At 38.3% G+C, this 20,417-nt stretch overlaps 1 protein-coding gene across 2 annotated transcripts; it reads left to right on the top strand.

The window, feature by feature from the left end:
- Nucleotides 1-1,028: 1,028 nt before the first annotated feature.
- Nucleotides 1,029-17,853, top strand: bach2a (BTB and CNC homology 1, basic leucine zipper transcription factor 2a). Of its 2 annotated transcripts, none has more exons than XM_008400107.2 (5): nucleotides 1,029-1,258; nucleotides 11,998-12,286; nucleotides 13,374-14,681; nucleotides 15,834-16,040; nucleotides 16,947-17,853. In XM_008400107.2, the coding sequence occupies exons 2-5, from the start codon at nucleotides 12,023-12,025 to the stop codon at nucleotides 17,340-17,342; spliced, it is 2,175 nt and encodes a 724-aa protein (XP_008398329.1). In that variant the 5' UTR covers nucleotides 1,029-1,258; nucleotides 11,998-12,022; the 3' UTR covers nucleotides 17,343-17,853. The 2 variants fall into 2 exon arrangements, with proteins under 2 accessions (XP_008398329.1, XP_017157858.1); XM_017302369.1 differs by lacking the exon at nucleotides 1,029-1,258 and adding an exon at nucleotides 1,266-1,334.
- Nucleotides 17,854-20,417: the final 2,564 nt, after the last annotated feature.

The following is a 20,417-nucleotide window of genomic DNA, read 5'->3' as shown; positions in this document are numbered from 1 at the left end:
GGAATCAAGAAGCACTTGGTGTTGACTTGTTCCTAAGAGGGGCCCCAAATGAAAATATACCTTGGGTCCAAAAAGGCCCTGCACACGTGATTTCATCTTGCAGGTTGTGAAACAGGAAGTTAAATTAGAAGGAAGCTAAGAGATTTGATCAAAATTCAGTTGAGTTGCAGTGATCAGTCAGAGAAGATGGAAATTCATGCGATTGAAATGTTTCAATGTCAAGTACGCACAAAAATTTTAAAACTGACTCGTAAAATCTTTCTGGAGGGATGATATCATACCACTTTGTATACAATTCTTCCTTCCACTAAACTTTCTGTTAATATGTTTGGATACAGAAGCTCCATTAGATTTAAGCTGTTATAATATATTTACTCATTTAGATCGACGTAAGTAACTTTTTTTGGGGGAAAACTACCTTTAGGAGTATTTTTAATTTGCTGTACATTTTACTTTTACTTGTGTAATTTTATTATGAAGCATCGCTTATACTTGAGTAAAATGTCTGCTCTACACACTGAGCGACTTCACTGAATGAAGAACAAATTTATTTCAAAATAAAAAAAACCTTGTAGCTTCTGCTAAAGTTGTATATTGAAAGATTTGGAAAAAATATATATTTTGCCTGATTTATATTACAAAACGAATTATTTTCATTTTATCCTTAAAATACAAAATGTCCACATAACTGAAGAGTTTGCTCCTTCTGATGTAATTTTTCAATATTAAGCAGTTTGTAGCGTTTTTACTCTTACTTGAGTATTTTTTTGGCCAGCTATTTTTTATTTTTTTACTTGATTAAAAGTATATTGAAGTAGCACTTACTTGGGTACTCTAATTCTGGTTATGCATTAATATAAATTATTTTATGGATATTACTGAGATTTAGTTATAAAAAAACTTAAAACAAGCTTTTTTATTTCCTCTACTGTGATATTATTGCTGTAAATCCTCAGAGGTGCTGAGTGTGTGTGTGTGGGGGTGTGTGTGTGTGTGTGTGTGTGTGTGTGTGTGTAGTGCTGAGTGAGGAGCGGGTGGGGGGGTTGTTATTGTGAATGAGGGAAACCATGACGTCATCGAACCGATGTCAACAAAGCAGCTCCTGAATCACAGAACGCGCTCCATGTCCACACTCAGACCCGGGTTCGGATCCATGCGGAACCTGCAGCGCTCGGTGACGGTCCAGCTCAGACCCCGGTTAGGCGCCATGCGGAGCCGTTGTGACCTGTGACGGGCCGTGGACGTGCAGGAGGAGCCGGTGAGTCTCCAGAAGCGGCCGCTGCGGCTGAATGCGTCCCAGTGAGGGTGTCTCCTCGGCGGTTCGGAGCCGCTGGGTGAGTCCGGTTGGAACTTGCGACCCAGCCGTGCGTGGGTGTGATTTACAAGCCTGACACGAGGCTGTGCACGCTCCTCCAGCCACCGCACACGGGAGCTGCGGGTCTTTGTGTTGGCGGGTTCACACGGTTGTTTTACTCCGCGGGGAGCAGGACAAAGGAAGCGGCCGCCGCTCCGCCCTCAGCCGGGGGAACAAAGCGCTGAGGGCCGGTGCAGCAGCCGCGGCGAGCCGCTGGAACCAGAACCAGCAGCTGCAGCTCTCAGAACCGCATCAGAACCGTAAAGCGTCTAATTTAAAGTCTGAGCGCCTGACAGCGTGCATGTGCCGCCCACACGCCTGGTTGTGCAGGATGAGCTCTTTGTTTTGCAGTTTGTCCTCGGAGCTGGAGGTGATTCTGCTGGTCATGAAAACAGCCAGGATGGATCCAGATCAGCGTCCAGGTGCTGGTCCAGATCCGGCAGGGGTGGTTCTGGATCCGAGCTGCTCGTGTTGCTGAGTTTGGACCCGTCAGAGCTGTAAATAGATAATTACAGTGCGGTTGTTTAGGATCGCTCTGTTCTTCTGCAGACCATAAATTCCTGCAGAATGAAACTTGGAAAGTTTAAATAATGATAGACCAAACACTTATTTGTGAAGCAGATGGTAGAGTATTTAATAAAATCTGACAAGTGTGGCTTGCAGATATACTTACTTCTCCTGATGTTTTATTTAACCACCTTTGGCTCCAGATACAGCTGCTGTCAGTTTTGTAAATTTAGACCCCCCCCCCCTCCATTTTTCTCTAAAAAAAACAACCAGATTGAATGAAAATTGTCTTTAAAAATTTATTCTCAGTTGGATTCAGGCCTGAACTTTGATTAAGACGTTCTAATACATGGGTATAGTTTGATTCAAACCATATCACTGTAGCTCTGGTTGAATGTTTAGGGTAGCTGTTCTTCTGGAAAGTGAAACTCAACAGTCTCAAGTCTTCTGTCAATAACAGTCTGAAAAGTATGGTTTGCAGATATATTCTCCCACCTGGGTCGATGCTTTGTGGAATCATTTTTTTTATCCAATTACAGCTGCAAGTCTTTTGTCTCCACCAGCTTTTCAAATTTAGATATAAAGCTTTATTTTTTGCTCTCTTTTTTTTTCTTCCAAAAACAGCGATGTAGCTCAGACAGATCAGATGCAAATTGCCTGTAAAAATTAAATCTCTTCGATTCTCAGTTGGATTTGGGCCTGAGCTTTGATTAGGACATTCTAAAATGTGAATATGTACTTTTATTCCACGTTCCTACTAAAGAAAAACAACAAGAATAGCATTGCCATTCCATGATACAATGGCAATGTGGAATGTTCCACAATAAAACACAATGTTTTACTGTGGAAACTGTTTTTTGTTGTTTTTATTGAGCCATTATTATATAGCCTAGCCTTTCAAGGCTGCAAGCAACACGTATAGTAGTAATCAATATTTTTTGATGATTGCTAAATCAGATAAACAATTGGTACATTCTGAAGATTTATTTTATCACTTAAGCCTTTTTCTTACTACGTAAGAATCATTAAAATATGTCGATTTTGAACCAAATAAAGCTAAAACTATGACATTAAGTAAGTATGGGTAGAATATATTTATAGAAAAAGTTTCTTTTTAAATCATAAATCCAATATATATATAATTTTTGCAACATTTTGGCTTAAATATATGCCGAGTGTGTTGTTTCAGCTTTTTTGCTGAAATGTGTATGCTGATTATTCAATCAACTACTTAATTAGTTGATTAATGAAATTAATCATTCCAATCCAAATACCTTTTTCAAACTTCCCCACATATTAATCCCTGTTCCTTGGTTTCATGATTAATTATAATGTATAATTTTTCATCTCATTCGTATATAAGCACCACTTTGTGTTGTAACAAGAGAAAATGTAAAAAGTTAAAATTGTTTTACATTTTGTTTAAAAAAAGTGAAATGCTGATGGGAACTGAAGCGGCTCTGAAAGTTGCTCGTCATGACTGGAACAGTAAATATCACTCTGATCCCTCCGGTTTTCCTTCCTGGATGTTAGCGAAGCAGATAAAACCGTTTCTGAGATCAGAAGAGAGAACGATCACACAGAGACTGAAGATTCATGATCATAAACGTCTCAGAGAGAAACAGCAGAAACACAAATGGGCTGATTTCTGCCGTTTATCTGCTTCTTGGGTGATGCTTTAGTGTTGCAGTAAAACAGCGGATTCTGATTTTTCACTCTGAATTTTGAGTCGATGTTTCTGTTCTGCTTCATCTGGAGAAGTTAATTGTATTTATTGCAGTCAAACTAGTGGCACTGCAGGAATATCCAGGTTTTATTAACCTGTTACTTTTTCTGCCTGGAAAACACCACTAACCGCAAACACCACTAACAGTTTGTGTTTTGGATTCTCCAGGTTTTGTTTTGATTCAACTTCTCGCTCCTGTTTGACTGCTATTAGGGTTTCAATGTGTGACTCAGGACACTTTGCTTTCCCTGAAACGTGAGGTGTCTGATCCAGTTTCTACTTCCTCGGCCGCCTGCAGGCCAGGTTTTCTGATCCGTGTTCATCCAACACCGAGGCGAAACTGAACCCATTGGTTCACTGCAAAAACACAAAATCTTACCAAGTAATTTTGGTTTAGTTTCTAGTACAAATGTCTTAGTACACTGAAAATAAAACAAAGCAAATTTACATGTAACTTTTCAAAAAAGATATATGGGATTGTTTAAGTTAATAATTCCTTAATATTGATAAAGTTTCAGTTCAATTGGCGATTATTTCACATAAACACAGAAAAATGTCTTAAGTGAAATAATCTTATTTTTAATCAATCAGTATTAAGCTCCTATATCTTGCTGAAAAGCTACTTATTTTAAGTGTACAAAGATATTTTCACTGGAAACTAGTTGATATATTTTGTATTTTCACAGTGTTAGCATTGATGGTTTCCAACCTGGACAGACTGGGTCTTTCCATCTGAAGAGAAATATTAGAAATAAAAACTTCTCGTCCTGCATCTGATTCAGCAGTTGATGGTTTGCGTCATCAGATCCATACAGGAGAGGATGAGGAGGGATCGGCAGCCGTCGGGATGAAGGTTCTGGGTGACCTCAGAGTTCAGGTTTCCGGATCCCAGCGAGAAGCGTGTCTGCGAATAAAAGAGGAGACGATGATGTCACAGCAGGATGTTTATCAGGATCTCCTCTGGGATGTCTGCCGGTCATTTCTGGAATCAGATTTACCAGCATTTTTTTCCTCTTTAATCTGCCTCTCTGCAGCGTTTCTGCTGCTTAAATAATCTGAGGATTTCACTGCTGCAAATGGAGAAAAATATGATAACCTGTTCTACGTTAACTGCAGGGCGCAAGAAAAAGTATTGGTGGATGATCTGGGCTTAAAGTTTTATCACAATAATTAGTGGTAAAAGTGATAATATGACAGCAAGCATAGCCCCACAAATGCAAATACAGCTTTTGAAAAACATTCCTATTTGTAAGGAAGTGAGATTTATATCACTAAACTGCACACAGTAACTGCATTAAGTCATATTTATTGATACTTTCATAGGAAAAACAGTGAAGAAAATAGCAAAGTCAGCAATCCTGACAATACGGACAGTTTTGGATAAATTTTGTTTCAGTAAATTTAAATTAATGATGTTCATAAAAAAAAACCTGACAATATAATTAGAAATTGTGTTTTTACTGCTTTCTCATCTATTTGTGTAAAATAATAAATTAATCAATAAGTATCAGTAAATTCGAAAATGTAATTATATCCAGTGCAGTTTAGTGATATAAATTTAGCTTATTTAAGTACAGTATGTGAACATGTGTTGCAAATTCCATACAGTACTGCAAAAAATACAATAAAAACCTTAAATATAAGTATTTTTGTTCTGATTTGTAGCACAAATAGCTTAGTAATCTTGAAATATGAAAATAACTTAGAAGTAACTTAGAAGTAAGAAAAAAAAACGTTTTTAGTTAAAAATTCCTCAAACTGAAAAAGTTGTAGTTACACTGGTAGATAATTTCATTTATATTAAGACATTTTCTATGTTGTAAGCAAAAAAATGTGCCAGAGGAACTAGAACTGGGTTGCTAGGTGACGGGCGGGGCTTGGCTTGGGTTGCTAGGTAACAGCCCTATGACCGTTATTGACTCTAATCAAGCTCATATTTTTCTGAAAAGTTATAAGTTAGCTTTGTCTTATTTTCTTATTTCAACTGTACTAAGACATTTTGCACCAGAAACTACTTTTGTTTTTTCAGTGAGTTGCTTAAAAAAAAAGAAATAAATGTTTCTCTAGTCGTACTTTAAAAAAAAAAAAGATTTCCCAATAGAATCACAAAATATTTTGATAAAATCTTAGGTACATATCACTCGATGTTAAGAAATTATCAAAAAGTATCAGTAAATTTGAAAATGTAATTAAATCCAGTGCAGTTTAGTGATACAAACTAAACTCTTAAAAACTTTGTAATTTATTGTATTGATTACAGAAATAGTGCATGTTAACATTTCTGTCAATATGTCAGAGTTAGCTAGAAGCACAATGAAGCAGGATTCAGCCGGTTGCAGCAGAATATTGCTGGATGTAGAGAGTAGATCTTAATGGACTAGAATGTATCAGGATTGGGAAGGAACAGGATGCAGCACATTAGAGCAACATAGAGCTGGATGGAGGAAGATGATGTGAAGTGCAACACGGGAGGATGATGAGGATTTTTTTAAAAAGTGATATTTATTTTCCAGGCAAATAGTGGCAATTTATAACACAGTCAAGTAACTTCAGTTGTTTTAAAACTGCTATATATATATGAACAAATTTAGATTTTGTAATTGGGGCTCTGTCTCTTTAAGAAAGTCCTGCTCGTTCCAACCCCCCTCCTTCAGGAAGTTATCTCATCACTAGTCCCCTATTAACTATTTCACAGTTTTTTCGAGCATTCACTGCAAAAACAAAATATTATCAAGTAATTTTGGTCAAATTTCCAACACAAATATTTTAGTACATTTGAAATAAGATAAAACTAACTTACAAGTAACTTTTCAACAAGAAATATGAGCTTTTTTAAAGTAAATAATTCCTTAATATTCATGTAAAACGTACTTGTCCCATTGGCAGATTATTTCACTTATAACACAGGAGAAATGTTTTGCTTTAAGTGAAATAATCTGCCAGTGGAACTAGTACTTTCTCATCAATATTAAGGAATTATTGACTTAAAACTAACACCTATTTTTTGCTGAAAAGTTTCTTGTAAGTAAATTTTGTCTTATTTCAAATGTACTAAAATATTTGCTCTAGAAATTAGATCAAAAATACTTGGTAATATTTTATGTTTTTGCAACGTTGCACGAAGAAGTAGCTTGTGTAATGAGCTCAGCTGATGTGCAATTCGAACAGATGTTTGCTAATTGCTGCTGGCGAGTTTGAAGGAGCCGATTTAGGGAAGGTCGAAGGCGGGGCTTGGTCTATCCAGGCGTTTTCCACAGCTGAATGGTTGCTATGGAGATTAAAGGGTTCTTTCAAACATGTCTGAAAGAATTAAGGCAACACTCCAGGTGTGTTTTGGATGACGGAATAGGAAGGTTGATTTTACATTATGCTGCCATTTTAAATTAAAGTCCTGAACGGAAACAGAAATAACAGTCAGTCCTGAGAGGTCACTCCTCCTTTAAACCACCATGTGATTGGACAAAAAGGAGCAGAGACAGATTGCAAAACACAAGATCAGGATGGAAACGTGACTCGTAGCTGTTCTGGTGATCCTCACGAACGCAGCAGATAATCTAAGCAAATGATGATGATGATGATGGTCAGTATGTGGATTCACAGCGAGCCTTCAGGAGTGGGCTGCTTCAGCAGGTCTGACTCAGCACAAAGCTTCCACACTCGCACACACACGCACACGCACACACACACACACACACACACACACACACACACACACACACACACACACACACACACACACACACACACANCACACACACACACACACACACACACACACACACACACACACACACACACACACACACACACACACACACACACACACACACACAGACTGCACATTCAGCTGTCTGCAGGGAGGATTTATGAACGGCTGAATCACAAAGAAGCAGCTCTGCCTGCAGTCTGTGTGCACGGCTGCTGCTCTCTTTAAAGCTCAACTTTAGATCTACAACTGCGTGCTCTAGGGTTGAAACGATTAATCGATTTTTTTAAAATTACCGTCAACTAATTTAGAAATCAATTAATCTCTAAATGGAGACTCAAAACGGGCCGTTTGCTGAGAGAACAACACAATCAGAGCAGAAATTAAACTAAAACTGTACAAAATATGTAAACATTCAATTAGGATAAAAAATCTTTATCTGGAAATATGTTTTTCCCAGAACTTTTCATAATTTTAGCTTCACCTGGTTCAAATTCTGTAAACAAATCTATTCATCTATCCTATTATTGAATAGTTAATACAAAAAATGAACAGATCAGTTGAACAGGAAGGCCTGAACTTTTCATATGTTGGTCCTTTGCTACAAATGATCGATAATACAGTAAATAATTATTGTGTTTTGCATTTAATAGGCAATAAAATGTTTATGTTCTTATTTAAAAAGGAATTAAAATTATTTATTTGCATCTTTTGATGTGTTTCTAATATTATATAAAATAGAAATGGAAAATCAGCAGAATGTTTATCCGATTAATTAATTAGTCATCAAAGTAATGTATAGAATTGATAGAATTACTAAAATAATTGTTAAAGATAAATCAGGCAAATGTAAATTATTAAAAATTTTCATATGATTGATTATTGATTATAGCAAGATACAGAGGAATAAAGAAGGATTTTTCACAGTGGAGTATAATGTAGTAGCAAGCAGCGCACTGCAAAAAAAACAATCATACCAAGTATTTTTATTTTGGTGCAAATACCCTAGTACATTAGAAATAAGACAAAACTAACTTCAAACTAACTTTTCATCAAGATAAACTTGTCTTAAGTACATTTTTCTTCAGTTCCAGTGAAAGAAATTTGCCGGTGGACCAGTACTTAAAAAAAAAGAAAATCAAAAATCGGTATTAAATTATTTACTTAGTTTATAAAACGTTACTTTTAAGCTAGTTTGTTTCATATCAAGTGTACTAGGATATTTGCACAAGAAACTAGACAAAATGCTTGGCAAGACTTTGTGTTTTTGCAGTGTAGGAAGTGTTAGGATATAAACAGAGAGCAGAATGATGAAGCTGGTTGTAGTAAGAAACAGAAAACAGCAGCAGAATGCAAATGAGTGCAGGAAGGTGTAGCGGGATGCAGCTGGAGGTATTTTCTCAGTGAGATGCAACAAAATGAAGGGATATGCAGCAGGATGCAGTGGCCTGATGTTGATATAAGCCTGGGGCAATAAGCAATAAATCAATTAATTGCATGATAAATTAAGATGAGCGCAATAATTTTCATTTGCATGATTGTTTTTCTTGTGTCTCTTTGTGTACCAAAGACTAGATGACAGAAGGGTTCAGTCTGGTGCTTTGGTCTCAACTAGTCCCGGTTTTAATGGGTAATTTTGTTGACAGAATTCATCATCCGTTTTATTTTTGTTTGGTTTATTTATTTTGGATATTCAAAACGTCTTCCAGACCCACACCACAAAAACACACAATTTTACCAAGTATTATTGGTGAAAATATCTTGGTACACTTTAAATAACACAAACTAACTTAAAATTATCTTCTCAGCAAGAGAGAAGATTGTTTAAAGTAGACAGTTTCTTAATATTTAAGAAAAAGTACTTGTCCCATTGACAGATAAATTAACTTATAACAAGAAAAAAAATGTCTTGTTATAAGTGAAATCTGTGTCATAATGAGAGGTACCAGGACTTGAAGGCAAGCAACAACTATGGACACCATACTTAGTTTAACAGATTTATTGAACAATAAGGTGTAATGGGGGAGGACGGAGAGGTGTAGACCAGCGGCAAGGAACCGGGCCAGAGGAGGAACTGAAAAATGGGCGAGCGGTTAGACAGAGGAATAATGACAGGAATGATGGTGTAACCTGGTGAAGGCTTACGGTTTGAGGGTTCAGATGAGCAGAGGAGGGTACAGCAGTTGGGGCAGTGAGGGGTTTCCAGGTGGAGGAGTTCCAGCAGGTAACTGAGGGTGGACAGGCAGCAGCAGGGTGGCGAGGCTAGGCCTCGCAGAACAGTGAGGGTCAGGTAGTCCAGGTGGATCTGACTCTCAGAGAGAGGTGGTTCTAGGAGGAAGAAAGAAATGGAAGAGGCATCAGGAACAAGTTAAACACTTGAGACACAGCACTGAGCTAGAGTGTACCACTGTAGAAGCAGAACCATCTTCTTCCGGGAAGCTGCTCCTATTTAAGGCCCTTACTGATTGGAGATGATGATTGCAGGAGCGTCGCTCCTTCACCCTGACGTTCCTTCCCTCGGGGGGAGGCGGGGCGCTGATCTCTGTTTTCGCATCCACCTGAATAATGTGTAGTTGCGCCACTGCCTGCACCTTGGGGGTTAAAAAAAGAGGCTCACATTGCGCAAAACTTTGAAACAGGAGAAGCGGAACATAAAACGGAGCGACGAACTAGATGTGAATTATGGCATAAAAACAGAGAATCCGACGCTGAACAGTGAAAAATCAACACATGATGTGAAACACATGACGATTAGGCGGCGCAGGAGGTGATGAGTGAAGATTATTCATATTATTTGTCTTATAATGGATAAATGATAAAATAAATGTAGCAACAGGAAAGAAACTAAAGTGGATATAGCAATAAACCAAGAGAGGATAATAATAATCAAATGAAACTAAATGGAAATGAATGAATAACAAAATGCAAGAATAAACTAAGAAACTAAAGTAAATACAGAGGAATAAACTGGTATGGCAAGACCTTTTGAGCAATAATTAATACAGAGACTGTATGGCAAGAATAAACAGACACTATTTCCAGATAAAAGGTAAAATAATATTGTTGAAATGTCATGGGTTTGTTGAGACCACATCTAGTACTGAKAATAAATATATCTGACAGACCATAATAGTAAAGAACTGATCACTTATTTATGCTTTTAATTAGATTTGATATATTTATTTCTTCAATATTATTTTTCATGTCAGTGTTAATGTCATGAGGCTGATGACTCCATGACACTTTCAATTTGACTCATTAGGATTTGATTAAGAACCAGATTTGTTCTTTGTAATTTCTGTCCAGTAAAACTATTAATCTATAAATCAATAGACAGGTCTWTATAAAGATATAATCCATGTTTCTGYCTCATATTTGTATGGCATYAAAAGGAYCTGGAACTTTTGTTTTTCYTCTGAAAGCTCTGGTTTGCACAATAAATGCCATGTGGGTGAAGTTTTATGGATGATACTCTGATGTCCCATTCTCCTGAAGGCAGCACAGAGCTGCACCACCAGAAACTGACAAACACTGAAGAGAAGAAGAGCTATGATTAATGTAGTTACAGTTCTATCCATGTTTTAATGTTTGTAACAAGGCAGCCTTTTGCGGTTGGATTTTACAGTGAGGAAGACTACTTGAGGCAGATTCAGGTGGAAAACAGCAGTGGGCTTATTAACAGCATCAACACACAGCACTCAATCTCAAATCCCAATCATTTCAGGTGAAACTGTAGGCTTAAATAGTCTCAGCTGTGTTGGACTCAACCACCTCCAATTCACAGGGGGATCTCACTTCACAAATCTCCACCTATTTAAATAAACTACATTTTATTAAATATAAACATTAACATTTACTTAAATCAAAGTTTAACCTGTCATGTTACATCTTTTATCTGCTCATTTTGTGGAATATTTAACAACTAGAAAATGGCACAAAATAAGAATATTTTTCCACTCTGATTGGCTGCTGTTAGGCCAAGCAATTTCAACTTGAATGTTTGTTGCATTTTTCTTAGACGCCTGTGAAAATAATTTCTATTCCCATGACTTTTTTGTTCTCTGGGAAATTATTTTTGATGACAAATACAAAAACAAGCATAAAAATCAAAACATCTACAATAGTGATAGTAATATTAATAATAAAATAATAGTCAGTGCAAAGTAGCCTGCAAATTCTTTGGTGGGGGGCGGTGAGGGACCTGGATAAAGGCTGGGGGGGCGCTGGCCCAAAAAAGGTTGAGAAACACTGCTCTATACCTTGCTAAAAAGTTATTTGTATATTAGTTTTGTTTTATTTCAAGTGTGTTAAAATGTTTGCACTAAAAACTAAACCAAAAATATTTGTTGTTTTTGCAGTGCAGTGTTAAATGTTCATTTGAAATGAAAGCTAACTGAGTTTTAGAGAGGGTGTACTTGTATTTTTATCCCATTATGATTGCTTGAAAATGATCTCAAAACAACATTATTGTTTATTGCACTAATTTCTGGGACAGTTTATCATCCAGACAAATGAACTTTGTGACAGACCTACTTTAGTATGTGATTGTCATACGACAGATGTGTTCTGTCTGTTTACCTGAATGCTTTCTGAACAGAGAACAAGACGTTTAGATACAGTATGCTACAACCTGAACTGAGTTACATCTGAATTTCTGTATTGATATATAAATTGATCACTCCTGTGTCTTTATTCTGCATGTAGTTTGTGCAGGGTGTCAGAGGAAGTGATGTCGGAGCAGCAGCATGACGGTGAGGCGTCGGCGCCGGTGTACGTGTACGAATCCAAGGTGCACTGTGCCAACGTGCTGCTGAGCCTGGAAGAACAGCGGCGGCGGGGGCTCCTTTGTGATGTCACGGTACTGGTGGAGGGCAGGGAGGTCCGGGCCCACCGGGCCGTCCTGGCTGCCAGCAGCAGCTACTTCCTGCAAGTCCTGCTGGGACACAGCGAGTCTCCAGGCAGCGCAGAACCCATCATCAGCCTGCCAGACAAGGTAAAGGGCAAAATGACAGGACGGAGAGATGATGCTTTGCTTCCTTTTGTGAAGTTTTTAGCAAGCGGAGCTAAACCAAAGCAACAGACAGTCTGAACTCCGTCTGTCCAGTCGTGTTAAAGCGGAGCTCTCTTCCGTGTTTCATGATCTTATTGTTCTGCTGTGAAGCCTGAAGGGATGCTGATGTGAGCACAAACCACACAGATGGACAAAGATGATGCTGACAACAGTGAAGGAGGAGGAAGCTGAGGATGATGAAGGTTGAAAGAGACCGAATCATTCAGGACACAAAAGATAAACACAGCAGGAAGAGCAAAACATGGCGAATATTTGATTTTTCTGAAAGCACATCCTTTTATTTTTCAACTATTTATACCTCACAGTGCCTTTTTGCATTCCTACAACATAAAACATGAGGACAATTAGCAGGATTGTAATAGATCAATGTAGTGACACAAGTTATTGATTAAGGTTATCTAAAGTTGATTGAGCTAGTGATTAATTGATAAGTAACTGTTTTCTTAAAGAGTTTTCTCTTGTATCAAAAGACTCGACCGTTTTTCCTTAAAATACATGGCTAAATTTGTCATATGTTGAATTTAAGGAAAAGATTACATTTTAACTTTATTTGGGCGAATCAATTACGATTTTTATGCATAATTTCCTCTTTGTGTCATAACATCCACGCCTTCGTAGCAAATCAAATTTTTGGTTGAGAAGTTGATTCTGCTCCTCCATCATGCAGCGTCATTAAGGTAAAATAGTTGCTTGTTTATTTCAAAACAGAATCACATAAAGCGGGTTTTGCATCCCACACTGGACTCTGTTTTGACCGCTTCCTTTTCCCATTCTGGTATGGCCATCATCTTTCTGTCAATCCGCTTATTGATGACCAGCGGCGCCCACTGCTGGATGGCGGCCAAACTACAACACTAAAAGAATATCTAATCAGACATTATTAATTCACTTGATTCATTTTAATCTAATAAACCATTACGATTACTTATAGTTAATCGTGAGTAAGTTACTTTTTGCATCACTGGACCATTATATGCCTTACAGATAAACTGTGTTTATTTTCCTGCAGGTGACAGCTAATGGTTTTGCTCCGCTGCTCCAGTTCGCCTACACTGCCAAGCTGGTGTTAAGTCGCGAAAACATCCATGAGGTCATTCTGTGTGCCGAGCTCCTTGGTGTGCACAACTTGGAGGATTCCTGCTTCCAGTTTCTTCAGGCTCAGTTGGAGAGTGACGGACAGCACTCCAGAAATTGCAAGGTGCAATACGATGAAGACGACACCGTCTTTTCCCAAGACCTTTCCTTTGATAGTGGTTCAGAGACAAAGAAGGAAAGCTCTCCAACAGCTGATGCTGCTTCCCCTCATGAAGATCTTCCACAAAGTCCGAAATCCTGGAAGTACCAGCACCAGGTTTGCGATGACAAGCACAATGGATTAGGTCAACAGACCATTCCCACTCTAACCAGTTCAGAGTCGACAGACTCCTGTGCTGTTCCCCAGACCCTTCTCAACCCCTCTAGGGTTAAAGAGGAGCCCTTTGACGAATCAGGACATGAGAGGAACAGCTTCAACGCAGAGTTTGGTACTGAAGAGGTTCTAGAGATGGAGTTGGAGGTGGAGGGAGTTCCAGTTGCAGATAAGCCATCTGCAGATGGGGAATTGGCCTCGTCCTGCCTACGTTCATACCTCCAGCGAGGCGGTCTGGATCTTGGCACCATGACTGGCAGCACAATTCAGCAGCTTCTCTCCAACCATCTGTCCATCAGCCACTACAGAGAGCTGCTCAAAGACAGGCAGAGGAGTAAGATGGACTCTCTAAGCCAATCCAACCTCAACAGCGTCAATGATGGAGACATGCAGCAATCCAAGACTTCTTCTCGGTATGAAGGAGAGCCAGACAGACGTACTGTCATTTTCTCCTCTGCAGCTGGTGAGCAACCTCCATTGTCCAACAGAGAAAAAACCTCACCCATGGAGCAAGTGGAGACTTCGTCACCTCACCTGACATGCCTCACCAGCTCTCCTGTCTCCATCAAGACACTAGCTGCCTCTCCTGTTCCATCCGAACCCCAAACTCAGACTCCTAGCTCCCACTCCTCATATCCAGATGACATAGCCACTGGTAGCTCGCCGTCCAGCCTGGCCTTTGACCTCTCTTCTGCCCCACATGTGGGTTCAGTCTCGGCTCTTCCTCATTGTCTGGTCGGAGTGGTGGAAGCCAGGACGCCACTCAGAAGTGAGGTCGTCTTCAGTCAGGGCCACATCAAGATCAAAAGTGAGCAGGAGTTTGGTACCAGTGGAGGAAACTCCAGCGATGAGTCTGAATCCTTCTCAGAAGGCGACAGTGAAGGTGGATCCAGAGTCTCTGGCCCTGAGGTTAGTAGTTAGCTTCTTTCTGTTTGCTCATTAAGATCACACTTCAGAAAACGGATCACGTTGTGTTCATCGTGTGCGCGATGGAGGCTAAAAAGCTGCCAAAAGATGGCGCTGCTGCTGTTCTTAGTTTTCAGTCTTTGTTTTTCCAGAAAAATAAAAAATAAAAAAAACCTCTACAAAAGTCCATATTTTTAGAATCCAGTAACTTCAATGCAAGTAAATGTCTTTAATATTGTGGTTTTGAGAAACTGGACTAAGTCAAAAATAAGGTTTTTCCAAGAAGTCTGGTAACGCTCAGATATCCGAGCTTTTCTTCTGCCTTGAACGCAGCATTGACAATATGAATTCATTTAGTATGCATTTTTGCATTGTGTTATACACATAAGTGAATTATGTTGTACGCTTACAAATCTTTTTGTACGCTTTGGGAATCTTTCTGAGACTAATTTAGCTCCAGAGTGGTGGAAGACTGTAGATGATCCGTAGATGCGAACAGAATTTGATAAACTCCTGTTTATCAAACTGCATGTCCAATCTCTGGCAGAACCTCTCCTTCCTGTCCAGCAGGTGTCTGATACTGACACCTGCTGGCTGTTACACCGCATTACACTCACCTGCCTTCATGCGGCGGATTCTCTCTCATTCTTGTTCTTGTTTGCTTAAGGTCAGAGTTTATCCGCCCTGGTTCTTACTACGACGGAGAATTAGGAGTAAGAACCACAATATTACAACAATAAAGTCGAAATAGTACGAGAATAAAACATTTCGAGAATAAAGTCGAAATATTAGGACTTAATTCTGATACTACTTCATTCTCGTAATATTATGACTAATGTGTTAATATTAATACTTATTCTTGTAATATTTGGACTTTAGTCTCGCAATTATATTACTGTTTTTTACACTCTGTTGTAGTTTACACCCTTCTCTGCTACATGTTCTTGTTTAACTTAAGCTGAAGAGGTAATTTAATAACATTAATTTCTGTCATATTTTTGGTGCAGAAACACGTCAAACAATTGTTGGTCAGTGGATCGTGATAGTTATCATTAAAGATGTTAATGTGGTTTAAATCTGCAGTTTTTATCATGAATTTAAACCTTTATGCCATCAGACCGGACCTGATTAGATTGAACTCCTCGGTTCTTTCAGGTGAAGCTGCCATTTCCTGTGGATCAGATCTCCAACCTGCCTCGCAACGACTTCCAGGTCCTCATCAAGATGCACAAATTGACCTCAGAACAGCTGGAGTTCATCCATGACATCCGCAGGCGCAGCAAAAACCGCATTGCTGCTCAGCGCTGCCGCAAGAGGAAGCTGGACTGCATTCAGAACCTGGAGATGGAGATCCGAAAACTGGTACGGGCTTAAAACACACACTTAGCATAAAATTACCCCAACAACCCAGAATCTACATAGTAAAGATTATGAACTTCTGAGTTAATTCTAACAACAAAGGCTAAACTAGGGCTCAAACAATTAATCATGATGAAACAATTATTTAAATAGTTGTCAATTAATGTAGTAATGGTTAATCATTAACTAGAGTAGAGACTAAATGAAAGACCATTTGCTGAAAAAGTGTACAAAAGAATTATTTTTTTAGCTGCAGATGCATCCTTTGCTACAAATAATCAAAAATCACTAAAGGAATACTATGTTATCGCATTTTGGTTAATAAAATGTATATCTTCTTATTAAAAAAATTATTTTTATTTGCATTTTAAAAATAATTTTCTAATGTGTAAAAAAAAAAGGCTTAAATGTAGAAATTGCAGAATGTGCCAAGTTTCTTTTAACTGATTTATTGTTGGAATAATCAATAGATTAATTGATAAAATAAATGGTTGCAGCCTTATAAAGCAGCTTTTGCTATAAAATTATTAATCGATTAATCAATAATAAAAAAAACTGTCAGCACATTAATCCTGCACTGTATTGATGTCAAGTGAAAGGGCCTAGCTTAGAAGTATGTTTTTAGTTGCAGGTGCATCCTTTGCTACAAATGATAATCATTTTATGCAATGAAATGTTTATTTTCTTGTTTGAATTGAGTCCTTTGACTTATTTGGATATTTTAATGCAAAGGATTAAATAAAAGAAGTAGAATTTGTCAATTTGTTTTATCTGTTTAATCGATTAATCGTCAGAATAATTGATGGATTATTCTGTAACTAAAGTAATCGTTAGTTGCAGTTGAACTCTCAGTTTGTTTCTTTGTGCTGATTTTGAGATTTGACCCAGTTGTGTGTTTTCTGGATGCAGGTGTCCGAGAAGGACAAGCTGCTGAGTGAGAGGAACCAGCTGCAGGTCTGCATGTCCGATCTCTGGCAGAACCTTTCCTTCCTGTCGCAGCAGGTGTGCAGAGAGGTCCAAACCAACCAGACTCCGCCCGAATCCGCCACCATCGACCTCACCTCAGATCCTCCGGACCAGGACCACGTGAAACCCGGATCCGGCATGGTTGGAGAGAACTCTGAGGAGCTGGAAAGCAGACGGAAAGTCCAGAACGTGTTCGGTCGGAAGGAGCAGAACTCAGACGGCCCGGTGGTTCTGGTATCCAGTGAGGAATTGTGTAGCCCCACAGTGACAGTAGATTTCTGTCAGGAGATGACGGTTAAGTGCACAACGGAAGAGCCGGACATGCAGGACTCGTCTTGAGCAGAACCGGTTTGTTTACCTGTCTGACACACCTGTGATCTCATCAGTACTAACGGTGGTGGGCTTTTTAAAATTTTATTTGGACAGGTGAGAACGAGCAAGTCGGCAGCTTGTTTCTTATTTTTAAACGATCCATTCTCCGGTTTATCTCGGTTTTTTCTCAGGAAATGTACAAACTGTTCAGTTTTCTCCTCCTTAGCTTCTCTTTAAGTATAACAAAAATAAGTGTAACTGGTTTAACCTGAAGACCAAACCAGATTCTATAAAGGTGAGGAAGCCTCAGAGCTGCATATAGGTCTAAAAGAGAAAACCAGTTTAAAACCAGTGAGGGCTGCTGATACAAACCAATTCAACTTTGACCTGCTGGCATCTGTCAAAGAGGTTCCAGCTGTTGGTGAAGTTGTTTTCTTGGAAAACATGGAAGTACTGAAATATACACTTTAAAAACACAACATTTTACCGGGTATTTTGGTCTAGTTTTTAGTACAAATACTTTAGTACAAGTAAGATAAGATAAAACTAATTTATAAATACATTTTCAGCAGGAAATAGGTAAATAATTCCTTGAAGTTAATGAAAAAGTTCTAATTTCACTGGTAGATTATTTCACTTATAACAATACATTTCCCCAATGTTATAAATTAAATAATCTGCCAGTGGAAATAGTACTTTTTCCATCAACATTAAGGAATTATTTACCTAAACAAACTCCTGTTTCTTGATGAAAAGTTACTTGTAAGTTAGTTTTGTCTTGCATGAGGAGCTAGACAAAAAAATCTTGGTAAGATTTTGTCTTTTTGCAGTGATATTAACACAATAGATTAAATCAAATTTTATCTACTTCCATTTTGCATTTGTAAGCAAACAAACGGATTTAAACCAATCAAAAATGAGTTTACTTTTCATTATTGTTAAATATTTTCATGAATTATAGAGTTTGAAAATGCAAAATTTTGCCTGTAACTTCATCTCAATTTGGACCAAAAGGTTCTTATAAAATATGTCACTTTAAACTCTTGGGTGACCTTCTGTTGGTAAATATTATTATTATTACTATTATTATTAATGTTATATTTAAAAAAATCCCTACAGTAGACTATATGTAACATAAAAAGGCTGTATGAACTTAGAATATGTCCCTTGAACAGCATACAAACAACTGAGATGACCCTCACCTAAACAAAAATCACCTCATCAAACTTAAGTTTAAATTCTCATCGCCTCATATGGAGCTAATTCAGCACCAAAAAACAAACAAAACAAAAACAATTAATCTTGTAAAATCAGAAGAGCAATGTGAAAATATATTGCAAAAGCACAACTCCCATCTTAAAAGATTCAACAGCAGAAGATTGTTCTTCGACCAGACGAGAACAAAGTAGCGATGTTTGGCCATGATGGCGCCACTATGTTTGAAAGTAGTGAAAAATATCAGTAAAATAATCACAATTCTTCACACACAGGCTGTTTAGCACGGCAGTGGAGGTCGGATGACACCTTCTAGTCACTTAATCTTCAAGCTAAATCTTGGTTCAAGCTAGATCTTAAGCGTTAACACAGTCAGCTAATCTACAAACATACGGCTGAGACAGAGGAATGACAGTGTTGCCATGGCAACATCTCTGGGTCGGCCCTAGCAACTGACCGCTACTTAGTCGGTTTACATTCCAGCTCGGTGTTTTCAGTATTAATCACTTCAGTTCACTCTCATCTGTTCAGTATGAAAATCAATGTGTGCATCACAGCGGTTAAATTGTTTTACAAACTGCCGCAGTTCATTGGGACTTCCTGGAAAATGGGGGTTACCTCGAAACGGCCAGAGTGGTGTTTCAACAACAGAAAGACTTGGATGGAAAATCAAGTTGTTTTTTTTCTGTTGAGTGAAGCCGTTGTTTTTGTAGCTTGACCAGAAGCATGAAAATCAATCCCCTGAATGAAATAATTTGATTTCTGATCGCTCTGATCATCAAGCACATCCTGTTTTTTTTATAGACACTCACTGCTGCCCCCTGCTGGAAACAACATTACACATTTTCATATTGCCAGCTTCCTAAAAAGTCATCTTTTGCCAAGTGATTTGTATATATATAAAACAAATTCTAAATCATCTTTTGGCAAAAACAGAGATGGTGATTTTTTTTTCTCTCTCTCTTTTTGTTTAAAATCACTTCTGGCAAAAAATGACTTATTTGGGGAAGGCAACACAATTTAATCCAATTTATAAGGAAATATCAATGCAGAATAAGATTAAACCAGACCCAAAATGCATGGATGGATTTGTGTTTTTACTCGTTTCATTTTAGCGTGTCCATTAGGGTTTTTATTAATGTGTTTTTAAGATTTGATAGTTAAGCTGCAGTTTAACATTCTGATTGAAAAAAGTTTCCTCCGTGTTTCAGGGAAAACATCAGGCATCAAAAACACAACCAGTACCTTCATTATGAGCTCAGATATTTGAGTTTTGCAGGAACTCGCCTTGTTTTCGCAGCCAGAATTTATGTAAATATCTGTAGAAAGAAGATTTGCGTAATTAGTGCAGGTTGGATTTGTTAGAATTAGGATTAACTCATTCAGGAATTTAGGTATATTCTTTCACCAGAGTAGATGTTTCTGTTTCTGCTCCCAGTTCCTGCAGCAGTTACTAAAATAAAACCCAAACGCCTAGCTCTCTGTGTCGGTGCAACTTTAAAATTCACATATCATGTAAATTTGTCGAGCCGCTGATCAATTTGTTCTGACACACCAGTTTGTCTAATGGTGGATGGTTTGAAGCCAGAGCTCTAAATAAACACTGTGGCACAGTATTGATCGTTGGGATGCCAAATTCATGTGTTGAAAAGTCGATGCAGGAGCACGTTGCTGCACAGAGTGCTGCTGCTGTTTGATTCTGCCTCCAACGTGTTGCAGCGCTGCAGTTGGCCTCCTGTTGTCCACAGTAGGGTCACAGGGTCACTGTGGACACCCACCCACAGCTGGAGATGTTTACCACAGTGGGAGATGTGAGCAATTTGAAGCTGCTGTAATTTATGTATTTGGGATCTTGTGGATCAAATTCCTGCTAATCTGGATTTATTT

Source organism: Poecilia reticulata, linkage group LG22 (assembly GCF_000633615.1).
Source record: "Poecilia reticulata strain Guanapo linkage group LG22, Guppy_female_1.0+MT, whole genome shotgun sequence".
Lineage (NCBI taxonomy): Eukaryota > Metazoa > Chordata > Actinopteri > Cyprinodontiformes > Poeciliidae > Poecilia > Poecilia reticulata.
Note: the sequence above shows the minus strand (reverse complement) of the source record. Positions and strands in the feature narration are given on the sequence as shown.